General features: G+C 39.3%; 1 protein-coding gene across 1 annotated transcript in view; it reads right to left on the minus strand.

Annotated features, from left to right (window-relative positions):
- LOC124802945 (rab3 GTPase-activating protein non-catalytic subunit) overlaps positions 1 to 12,702 on the minus strand; it is a 171,428-nt gene that overhangs the window by 78,362 nt on the left and 80,364 nt on the right. Inside the window, exons 13-15 of the mRNA XM_047264033.1 lie at positions 9,261 to 9,510; positions 1,490 to 1,690; positions 1,189 to 1,346 (exon numbers count right to left, since the gene is read on the minus strand). Of these exons, the coding sequence (XP_047119989.1) occupies positions 1,189 to 1,346; positions 1,490 to 1,690; positions 9,261 to 9,510 (609 nt within the window). The remainder of the gene's footprint in view (positions 1 to 1,188; positions 1,347 to 1,489; positions 1,691 to 9,260; positions 9,511 to 12,702) is intronic.

The following is a 12,702-nucleotide window of genomic DNA, read 5'->3' on the forward strand; positions in this document are numbered from 1 at the left end:
TCTTTTGCTGAAGAAGGCTGTGGCTGAAAACTTCATGTAAGTGTCTTTTAATTGTGCCTCTCTGAAACTTAATATGTCTTCTTTACGGTAAGCAGCAATCTGTCTTTTCTTACATTGTTGATACCCTGCACACTGCTATTTTTAGATGATGTTTGGTAATTCAGGATTTTTAATAGTCCAGCACCATCAAGGTCCCAAAGGAACTAGATTAGTGGGTTTCTATGTACATGCCTCACTAGAAATTAGCTGTTGGTGAATTATAGCTACAGATAAGGAAACCAGAACACTATACAGTGATCTTCAATACAGCATTCTGTCACAGATGTTACCATCACAGCCACAGACACACTCAAACTCATGTAAGAATGATGTGACACTGGATTTTATTACATTACTAAGTCATTTGACGAGACCAGATTATTTTGTTAAATGACAGAGCTGCTATCACCAGCAGTATAGGGATACATTACGAAATATCTTAGTACATCTTATTTAGATCATTTTCATTCTCTCTCTCTCTGTTTTTTCTCTTTCTTCCTTTCAGACACACTGTCTCGATTTACAGAGCTTCTTGCCACATCACCTCTTAATTCTAACTATAAGTGACATACTTGTTTCAATATCTGATAGGCCCTTTAACTATGTTCCATCCATTTTCCAACAGAACTACAGGGTATCAGTTTTTTGTTATGTTCAGGATTCCTACAACTGTTAAACAATTTCAACGCGTTATTTTCGTCATTTATGGAATTAAATAGCAAAACACAATGAGATACAAATATATTTTGTACTGACTGAATTACTTCTGAATGCCCCATGGGAGAGTATCGTCTCTACCACTTCTGCAAGACAAGATGAAAATGGATGTTCACAGGGCAATGAGATGTTAGATTACTTTTGGACTGTTAAGGCAAGGTCTTGAAAATGGCACTCAATATGCGTTCCCAATTACACAAATACTGAAGATAAGAAAATGAAGGTGACACAACACTGAGAAACAATCTCAAAGCACACAATGAACAAAATGAAGCTAAAAATATAAGGAAATGGTTTCTGATGATAATTTTCTTACATGTACAACAAATGTTATTATTTCCTACAATTCCACGACTCCTTTCTTCATCTGCAAACATTCTAAATAAAAAGAAAAATATCTATATATTACTAGCAAGGAAAAGGATTACTTACTCCTAGTTCCTTAATTTTTTCAAGTGAAATCGCAACAGCACGACAAATTATAGCACCTGTTAGTGCCATAAATGGATTTGTTGAGTCTGTCAGCACAGCCCGTACTTCTTGCCACCAGGGTGATACTTCATTGTACTCAGTACAAATATGATTCACATCTAAAAAAAAAATTAAGTCAAGTTTTGATCCATATTTCATTCATGCACATATTTTCCTAACAATTTCTACATTATACATACAATTATTTTGTCATTACATAACTGACAGTAAATAATGACATGTCTTTTGCAGTTGCACCCACCTGTCAAAGAACATATTGCCTGCAAAAGATCCATAAATCTCAGCATTTCTGCCTGGAGAGCAGCACCTTCTCGTTTCTGCAACCAGAATTGCAGTGCAAGTTGCATGAGGTTAAGTGGCTCTATTCCGCTCGTAGCAGCAGCTGCCCGCCATGTGTCAACTGTTACATCACTGTACAAGCTGCCTTGATACACTAGGTTGCCTGCACATACAAATGTCAATTTGCCAAGTTGGTTGTGGGTGTGTGTTTTTCATAATGAAATAAATTTAGTAAAAATAAATCAATAATGAGAAGAATATTTTGTTTGCTGAGACAGTGAAGATGGCTCGCAGCAGAAACAACAAAAAACATATTTACTTGGACATACTTGGACACACACACACACACACACACACACACACACACACACACACACACACACACACAGGACAATTGAAGATTATCAGCACGATAACCTATTTGATTCCTGTGCCAAATCATAAAGAAGTGTTATGTTTTAATGAGCCCTTCCCCCCTCTCCATACTTTTTCAGTTGAACAATGAGATCAATAAAGGTCTTGTTGAAGAGATCATCACGGAATTCTTCTGAAGTAATTTACGTACACAATAAAAAATTATACCATATTTTATCATACACGGATTTGAACACATTGCTCCTTTTGACTAATAATATAGCCACATCGCAAGTTCCATGAAAAATATGAAGTCTTTTGATTCAGACTGGCATTCCAACCAGATTATCTCAATATATATCTGCACACTTTTAAATTTGTATTTTCAGTGGTGAAACATATTGTAATGTGCTCTCACTGAGATACTGGAACATAATGCTAAACAGGGAGAGAGACTATTTCAATAACTTTCAATAAACTAATAAACTTTAATTAGTGTGATTTTTTTGCAGCATTACCAAAAAAATCCACTGTACAAGAAAACAATAACTAGCGTCAATCATTTGCTACAGAACACAACAGATAACAGGGTAAAAATTTCATTTTGTGTTCCAAATTAAGTGTTGAGTTTTTGGGTTGAACTAAGTTGTAAAACAAAATAGCCTCTAGTTGAAATCTATCTTTTCCTACATTGTTAATATTCCTACCTGGAGTTTCAATTGTTTGATTAACCTTTTCATGGGTCACTTGGAGGGGGCTTTCCTGGGATCCATAAGCCTTCAGCCCCTGGTTTGGTTTAGATACATTGATGACATCTTTGCCAGGCAGATCTGTTAAAATTCCTGGAATCCCTAAATACCTTCTTCCAATTAAGTTTCACATGGTTCTATTCTGAATCCCATGCCACTTTCCTTGATGTTGATCTTGGCCTCACCAAATGCCAGCTATGCACTTCTATCCACATTAAACCTACTAACAAACAACAGTACTTATTTTTTGACAGTTTCCGTCCTTTCCACATCCTTGGCATTCAAGGCAAATGTATTTGTTCAGATGCAGACTCTTTACAGCAATACACCCCACTCTCACCTCATCCTTCGCTGGATGTAATTACCCAACAGCCTATTTCAAAAGCAGATTACCCAGGCCATCACATCCAATTCCTGGTACTGCTGATCCCTCCAAAAAACAACTTCAGTGCACACCACTCGTCACTCAGTACTGTCCTGGTCTTGAAGGTATTAATCAGCTACTTCGACAAGGCCATGACTTCCTAAAATCATGGCCTGCAATGAGATCCATTCTGTCTGAGATTTTACCCAACACAGCTAGAACAGCTTTTGGTCACCCTCCAATCTCCACAATATCCTCATAAGACCCTACACTCCTTCTGCACCCATCTCCCTACCATATGGCTCCTATCCCTGTGACTATTCTCAATGCAAGACTTGCCTTACGCATTCTCCTACCACCAGTCCTGTAACTGGCAAAACATATACTATCAAATGGCGAGCTACCTTTGAAAGGACATCATATACCAGCTGTTGTGTAAACACTGTTCGGCCTTTCACATCATCATGACTACCACCAAGTTATCAGTCAGGATGAATGGGCACAAACAGAGGGTGTACACTGGCAACACACAATATACTGTTGCACAGCATGCTCTACAGCATGAGAGTCGTGATCTCGCTGCCTGTTTCACACATGCACCATCTGGATTCTTCCACCAGACACCAGTTTCTCAGAACCCTGCAGGTGTGAGCTAGCACTACAATGTGTCCTTAATTTTCACCACTGACATGGCCTTAATTTGCGTTAATTTCTTTTGTTTCAGCATTTCTTCACAGTAACTAGCATTTCTTCACTCTGTTTTAGTTTTACACATTTTTCATTTTCTGACCCATCTATTTTTCACCACCCTCCTCCCTCCCCTGTTACGTTAACTGCACTTAACGTTCCACTCTTATAACTTGTTCACAATGTTTTAGTAGTAATCTCTGTCTTGCATATTACCCTGTCTTCCACCTTTAAGCTCTCAGATTTTCAAATCTCGTCTGATGGAGTCCCCAACAGTGTCTTCCACTGACCTGCAGTTCTGGGTGACTTCTCCAAAGTCTACCCCTTTTCCTAACCCTCTCCAGTCCTTTCCCTTCACCCCTCTTCTTTCCCCTCCACCCTTCTGCCGGAAGAAGAAGCCACTGGCTCCAAAAGCTTAAATAAGTGTAACCTCATTTTATGTGTGTAGGCTTCCTTCAATTAAGAGTTATTTATAGAAACTACTATGTTATGTGTTCTTCATTCCCATCAAGTTAAGTTACTTATGAGGGTTGTACCAAAAGGATGGTTCCCAATGAGCTGCAGCCTAGAGGGAAGGTGCTAGGCTAAATTCAACAACAGTGCATACTGCGCAGTGGTTCCCCCACTCTCAAGCCTGCCCGTCCGTGATTCGCTACGTCGCTCAGTGCGGGCTTAGCAGCTGTCAGAGATGGAAGTGCTGATCACCGTTCCCACCAAGTGCGTGGTTCGAGCAATAAACCGGTTTCTCCACGCAAGAAAGTTACCACAAGTGGAGATTCATCAGCAACTGACAGAGGTTTATGGTGAAGAGTGCATGTCCGTTCAGCATGTCCGCAAATGTGCTGAGGCTCGCATGGAAATTCACGATGAAGAACGGAGTGGAAGACCACTGCTTTTGGATGCGACTGCCAAATGCTGGGTTATCGCAAGGTGTGTGCTTGCTGGGTCTCCCGGATGGTGACCGATAGACACAAGGAGCAACGCCTTGACTGTTTCTGCAACAATGTGAGGGGGGAGGCAACAAGGATAAGTGTTGGACTCTTATCATCATGGGAGATAAAACGTGGGTGTGTCATTACACCCCGAAAACAAAACAACAATCTCGTCAGTGGCATCACTCCAGTTCACCACCACCAAAGAAATGCAGTCGGCAAGAAAGCGAAAAGTTATGGCAATTGTGTTTCGGGATCGGAAGGGGGTACTCCTAATCTATTTCATGCAACCTGGAACGACAATAAACACAGACAGATATTGTGAAACGTTGACCGAACTCTGGCGAGCAATCAAAAATAGCCGGAGAGGACGACTGCTGGAGGGACATGACACCGCTCAACCCCACGTCGCTTATCAAACACAGGAGCCTTTGAAGAAATTTGGGTGGACTGTTATGCCCCATCCCCCGTACAGCCTGGACTTAGCCCCCCCAGTGATAATCACCTCTTCCCCCACCTAAAGGAACACTTAGGTGGAAAACGCTTCAAGAACGATGATGAAGTCTGAGCAGAAGTCATACACTTCCTCAACGGGTTGGTGGGAGGCTTCTTCGACTTAGGAATACAAAAGTTGGAGCACCATCTTCAAAAGTGTGTCGAGAGAGAAAAAAAAAAAAAAAAAAGGAGACTATGTTAAAAAATAGACAAGTGTAAGCTTTTCAACTATGTAAAAATTATTAACAATAAACAATGTTTTCTATTTGTAAAAAATATGGGAACCTTAGTTTTGGTACAATCCTCGTATTTATCTTTAATTTTGTATTCATGATCACTTTCTTCTAAAATCCTGCAAATACAGAGTCTGAACAATAGTTCAACAATACAATTTTCAAGTTATTTATTTATTAAAAATTAGTTTTCACTGAAGCTTATCACAACAATCTGTAGCAGTTCTATTACCAGTGTTTTTCATGTCAGTTAGAACAGGATATTATTGTTATATTGTAGTGTTTAATTTCCATGTAAATTCTAGAATCACTCAGCCTTCCACCGTCTCAAACACATGATATTTTAGATGTGAATGGGAGAAAGGAACCCTATCTACTGTGCGTCACCTGTCTGTGTGCACAGGTGTGAAATCAGTCGTGAGCAAAAGGTCAACGCAGCGGTTGAATGACACCGACAAGTACCTGTCGGGCGATCCATGGAAGACGTAGTGAAAGCACACAGAAGAACCAAGGAACTTCTGTGTTATTCTGTGCTGTTTGTAATTGTGACTATAGTTAGTGACAAAAGAACAAATGAGATTCTGAATTGTTAAAAAAATCTTATCTTGGGCTTGCTGGAGGCAAGACATATTTTACGATATGTTTGTAGTACAGACATGGTTGTTAAACCAACTCTTTTCTAAATGGACTTAAATCTGTTTCTAATGTGAGACATTATGAGTTACTTACGAGAAGTTAAATGTTTATGTGCGAAGTGTAAATTTTGTTCTTATGAAGCTCAAATAGACCAATTTGGAAAGTATTCTTCGAGTACCGAATTATTTCGCATGGTGAGAGAGGCTTTAAGGTTCCTGCAACTAGCATCATTCTTCGGAAAAGAAGTTTACAGAGATTTCCGAAGCAGGCTATCTAGAGAAGAAGATCGGCTGTATACAACAAGTATGAGGGGCGTTTGAAAAGTCCGTGCAAAGTCCGAGAGGTGGCACCACCGGCACGTATCGAGGTCATGTTTAGTTGGTAGCATCTTTGGAAAGAACGCACACCAAGTTTCAGCCTTATTAGTCCATTTCTTTGTGTCTGGCATTCGTGTGAATCAAGGAAGTCGAGTGATTGTCAAAAAATGGACGAAAAAGAATTTCATGTGGTGATTAAGCATTACTTTGTGAAAGGCAAAACACCTCAGGAGACTAAAGAGAAGCTTGATAAACATTACAGTGACTCTGCACCTTCGATTAGAACAGTTTGTAAGTGGTTTCAAAATTTTCGGAGTGACCATATGGGCACAAGTGATGCTGAACGTTCTGGACACCCTTGGAAGTTACGACTCCAGAAATCATTGATAAAATCCATGATATGGTGATGGATGACAGAAGAGTTAAGGTGCGTGAGACTGCCAGTGCTGTGGGTATCTCCAATGAATGGGTACATAATATTTTGCATAAACATTTGCACATGAGAAAGATATCCGCAAGATGGGTTCCGCGATTGCTCACGCGTGACCAAAAACGGAATCGTGTGAAGTGTTGCAAGGATGGTTTTCAGCTGTTCAGGAAGAATCCACAGGACTTTAAGCATCGTTTTGTCACTGTGCATGAAACATGGATACATTACTATACTCCTGAGACCAAAGAACAATCTAAACAATGGGTTATCAAGGGAAAATCTGCACCAAGAAAGGCGAAGACCATTCACTAGGTCGGAAAGGTTATGGAGACTGTCTTTCGGGATTCTTGCAAGGGATGATCCTCATCGACTATCTGGAAAAGGGTAAAACTATTAGAGGTGCATATTATTCATTGTTATTGGACCATTTGAAAACCGAGCTGCAAGAAAAACGCCGATGATTGGACTGCAAAAAAGTCCTTTTCCATCACGACAATGCACCAGCACACCTCAGCAATTGTGGTCGCAAAATTAATGCAAATAAGATTCCAACTCGTTTCACATCCCCCCTATTCTCCAGACTTGGCTCCTTCGGACTACTATTTGTTCCCCAATTTGAAGAAGTGGCTGGCAGGACAAATATTTTATTCAAATGAGGAGGGGATTGCACAACTAATAGCTATTTTGCATACTTTGACAATTCCTATTATTTGGAAGGGATCAACAAATTAGAACAGTGTTGGATGAAGTGTATATGTCTGAAAGGAGACTATATCGAAAAATGAAAAAAGGTTTACCCAAAACACATAAGTAGTTTTAAGTTTAGCACAGACTTTTCAAATGCCCCTTGTAAGTCGACTCATATAAGAGAAGTGGGAACTTTGCACATACACTTCACACACTCCTAGTCGTCAAAAATGTTAGAATATCAATTTATACTCTCAAATCCACTTATGATAATCTTCCACTCATTCTGTTGTTATTGGATTACTACATGCTGGTTTACTCGCACTATGCTCTATGTTTTAATCAAGATGAAAATCTCAATACCTAAACAAGTAAAGTTTTTCATGGGATACTCACTATTATGATGCAAGGTAATAGTATTGGAAAAAAATATATTTATGTTTCTGAACTCTTGGACATCATTCATCCAAGACGTAATTATTGACTGTAAGCTGAAAGTTTTTGACTTTATCTGAGAAATTCTTAGAAGAACATTGGGAAAAAGAACTAGGATTTACACAGTAATGAAATTTTACAAAAAAGATTGTTTTAAGTCAAACCATGGAAAATCCAGGATGGAATAACGACATGTACAGTTGTGTATGTGGCAGTAAGGAATCAGTAATAGATGGACAAAAGAATAACCCAAGAACAAGTGGTGGAAGCATGTATGGAGGATGTCTACCAAAATAAGACTCCATTACCACCCAGAGCGAGGAAGAAAAGTGGTGATCTGAACACAAAATGAATCTAGCACATGGAATGGACTGTATGGTCAAGAAAAATACAGAAAGAAGCAACTTAAGCAATCTCAGCTGTTGTCACATGTCCTTCAGTACTCAAAAGCAATGCATTAAGCATTTAGGTAGTAAGCTTACCATTGTCTTTGTCATTGCCATTGCCACCACCATCACCACTAAGGGCAATAAAACTGCAGTTCCACAAAAATGACTGTGATTTACACTGACTTTCTGAAGTGCACCCTTGATACATTATAATACCTACAGTTGATAGCTGTTTTCCTGTTCCTGCCTTCAAGAAGGTATGTATTTTTTATTTATTATTTGCCACTGAGCACTACCAGAAGCTGTAAATACTTGTAACATCTATCGGTAAAGTGTATCAACTCAAATGCTCTGAATGAGTCTAAACTCCTTCACCTTTGTATGTGAATTGGCTAAACCATCATGTTCTCTCAACTGTAGCATCCACGGTTTACATACTTTTGCTTTGCCATTCTCATAAGAAAGCAGCAGTGAGCAATGAATTAACGTAGGAGACCATCACTACGAGCACTATGTCTCTGGTTGTCTTGCCAGTAAGTGGGATTTATAACTTGTGTTTAATAAAGAGTGCTGAGTGAGGTTGAAATTAACCTGTAGAGCAACAGGTACCTAAATTTTTAATGAAATCAAACTACTTTCATCTATGTATGGACTCATGGATGGTGACAAATTGTTTCATTATTCCTCTTATCAAATAATAAATAATTTGCATAAAATATCATTTTCAATGCAAGTGCTACAGAGCAAAGTATGCAACAGGTATGTTCAACTGCTCAGGTTGGGAGCAGGTGAAGCAACCATACTACCTGCTTGCACATTCTGCACTGAACAGCCGAAGACAAAGAAGATAGTGTGGAAAGTACTGCATACATTAGTGATCTTGATGATCTATTTACATTTTTCTGTTTTGGCCACAACCACTGGACTTCATCTGCTCAACAATACAGGTCACTGAAACCACTACTTATAATTTTTCTAGACAGTCATTTCGAGTAAGAGTATTTCACTTTACAACCAAAACTTACTTATCCTTTTAATTTTGTCCTCAGGAGTATCCTTCTTCAAACTGACATTATTTGCTGAGGCTGCATTATTTGTAACATTATTTATTTCAAAGCTGGATAGGAAGTCCACAAAGGCACTCTTATCATCTGGGAAACCAACTCTTGCCTCAAAATTTCTTGGTGATTTGCCCTCAACTGTATCAATTGTTGCCAGCAGACTGAGTAAGCTGTTCATCTCCCGTTCAGGAGCTCTGAGCAGACCAGACAGATCCTTTAAACATTTCAAACAAACAGCGGCAAATTATGTATAGGAGTGCATGGTCGAAGTTTTGTATGATAAAGTGAATTATTATTAGTAATTAACAACATAAATCTTATAAAAAATTGTAAAGAATATATAACTTTTTGATCAACCAATTGAAGAGCATTCTGAAAAATCAGCAAAATGCAAAATATTAATTATTAGCAACATTGACTGTTAATATAACCAACAGGATTACAAAATGCAGGGAAAGTAGCAGAGCCATCGATGACACTGTGGGGCAACAGTTATATAAAACCTTATTTTTGCAGGAGTCCCATATACATATGTGACTGTCACCCACTCAGCAGCCACTTGTAATCAGCTTTTTAAATAAAAAAAAAGTTGATACATCTCTGTGTGTTCTCATGCAAGTATGTTAGAAAAAGACAGTTAAGTTGGTTGCAACTATAATGTTTTGAACTTTCAATAACTTATGTTTAATGTCGTATCAAATGGCACTCTCTCTCATTCTCCCAATCAAATCAATTTAAACTCCATTATTCACAAAAATATTTAATGAGGGCTTTTAAAAATACTGTTCCAAAATATATATTTCATGAAAGTCTCTTTGGGTTAGCCGCCGGATCCTAAAATCAACTTGAATTGATATTTCGGCGATCCAACTGGTCGCCATCTTCAGGAAAATGCTGCTTCTGCTGATGAGTCCCGCTGCTAACGGACACCAGGTTGCAAATCGACATCCTATATAGGCCACCGTTCAGTACACGGCGCATGCGCCGCCCATCACGGTTTCTGCCTTCCAAAACAGGGAGCTGGCGCCGCCCTTAGCGAAACGCTGCTGGCAACGATATATCGCAATCAAGGCCGCACCAAAGAACGTTCAGTTTTGATGCGAGATAATACAGGATAACTGACAGCAAAGTATTCCAGGGTGTATACGCAGACAAGGAAAAAAAAATTCCTGGATTTTTTCTGGATCCCCCGGTTAAAAATACATTTTCTCCGGGGTGAAAATATACTTTTTCTGTGTTAAGTGACATACTTTCCCTTGGAACTGTAAAACTTATCCTTTGAATGGATATGGTTTTATACAGCAGCTTAGAATTTCCCAGCACTTTAGAAAATGAAACTCAGGGGGAAAAAACACGTTTTGTAAAGATCTTTGATGTGCAGCAACATGTACGCTGCATATTTTCGTATTATGAAAGTTGTTGTTGTTGTTGTTGTTGTTGTCTTCAGTCCTGAGACTGGTTTGATGCAGCTCTCCATGCTACTCTATCCTGTGCAAGCTTCTTCATCTCCCAGTACCTACTGCAACCTACATCCTTCTGAATCTGCTTAGTGTATTCATCTCTTGGTCTCCCCCTATGATTTTTACCCTCCACGCTGCCCTCCAATACTAAATTGGTGATCCCTTGATGCCTCAGAACATGTCCTACCAACCGATCCCTTCTTCTGGTCAAGTTGTGCCACAAACTTCTCTTCTCCCCAATCCTATTCAATACTTCCTCTTTAGTTATGTGATCTACCCATCTAATCTTCAGCATTCTTCTGTAGCACCACATTTCAAAAGCTTCTATTCTCTTCTTGTCCAAACTATTTACCGTCCATGTTTCACTTCCATACATGGCTACACTCCATACGAATACTTTCAGAAATAGCTTCCTGACACTTAAATCTATACTCGATGTTAACAAATTTCTCTTCTTCAGAAACGCTTTCCTTGCCATTGCCAGTATACATTTTATATCCTCTCTACTTCGTCCATCATCAGTTATTTTGCTCCCCAAATAGCAAAACTCCTTTACTACTTTAAGTGTCTCATTTCCTAATCTAATACCCTCAGCATCACCCGACTTAACTCGACTACATTCCAATATCCTCGTTTTGCTTTTGTTGATGTTCAAGACACCATCCATTCCGTTCAACTGCTCTTCCAAGTCCTTTGCTGTCTCTGACAGAATTACAATGTCATTGGCGAACCTCAAAGTTTTTATTTCTTCTCCATGGATTTTAATACCTACTCCAAATTTTTCTTTTGTTTCCTTTACTGCTTGCTCAATATAGAGATTGAATAACATCGGGGAGAGGCTACAACCCTGTCTTACTCCCTTCCCAACCACTGCTTCCCTTTCATGTCCCTCAACCCTTATAACTGCCATCTGGTTTCTGTACAAGTTGTAAATAGCCTTTCGCTCCCTGTATTTTACCCCTGCCACCTTTAGAATTTGAAAGAGAGTATTCCAGTCAACATTGTCAAAAGCTTTCTCTAAGTCTACAAATGCTAGAAACGTAGGTTTGCCTTTCCTTAATCTTTCTTCTAAGATAAGTCGTAAGGTCAGTATTGCCTCACGTGTTCCAGTATTTCTATGGAATCCAAACTGATCTTCCCCGAGGTCGGCTTCTACTAGTTTTTCCATTCGTCTGTAAAGAATTCGTGTTAGTACTTTGCAGCTGTGGCTTATTAAACTGATTGTTCGGTAATTTTCACATCTGTCAACACCTGCTTTCTTTGGGATTGGAATTATTACATTCTTCTTGAAGTCTGAGGGTATTTCGCCTGTTTCATACATCTTGCTCACCAGATGGTAGAGTTTTGTCAGGACTGGCTCTCCCAAGGCTGTCAGTAGTTCCAATGGAATGTTGTCTACTCCGGGGGCCTTGTTTCGACTCAGGTCCTTCAGTGCTCTGTCAAACTCTTCACGCAGTATCGTATCTCCCATTTCATCTTCATCTACATCCTCTTCCATTTCCATAATATTGTCCTCAAGTGCATCGCCCTTGTATAGACCCTCTATATACTCCTTCCACCTTTCTGCTTTCCCTTCTTTGCTTAGAACTGGGTTTCCATCTGAGCTCTTGATGTTCATACATGTGGTTCTCTTATCTCCAAAGGTCTCTTTAATTTTCCTGTAGGCAGTATCTATCTTACCCCTAGTGAGATAAGCCTCTACATCCTTATATTTGTCCTCTAGCCATCCCTGCTTACCCATTTTGCACTTCCTGTCGATCTCATTTTTGAGACGTTTGTATTTCTTTTTGCCTGCTTCATTTACTGCATTTTTACATTTTCTCCTTTCATCAATTAAATTCAATATTTCTTCTGTTACTCAAGGATTTCTACTAACCCTCTTCTTTTTACCTACTTGATCGTCTGCTGCCTTCATTACTTCATCCCTCAGAGCTACCCATTCTTCT

Source organism: Schistocerca piceifrons, chromosome 6 (assembly GCF_021461385.2).
Source record: "Schistocerca piceifrons isolate TAMUIC-IGC-003096 chromosome 6, iqSchPice1.1, whole genome shotgun sequence".
Classification (NCBI taxonomy): Eukaryota; Metazoa; Arthropoda; class Insecta; order Orthoptera; family Acrididae; genus Schistocerca; species Schistocerca piceifrons.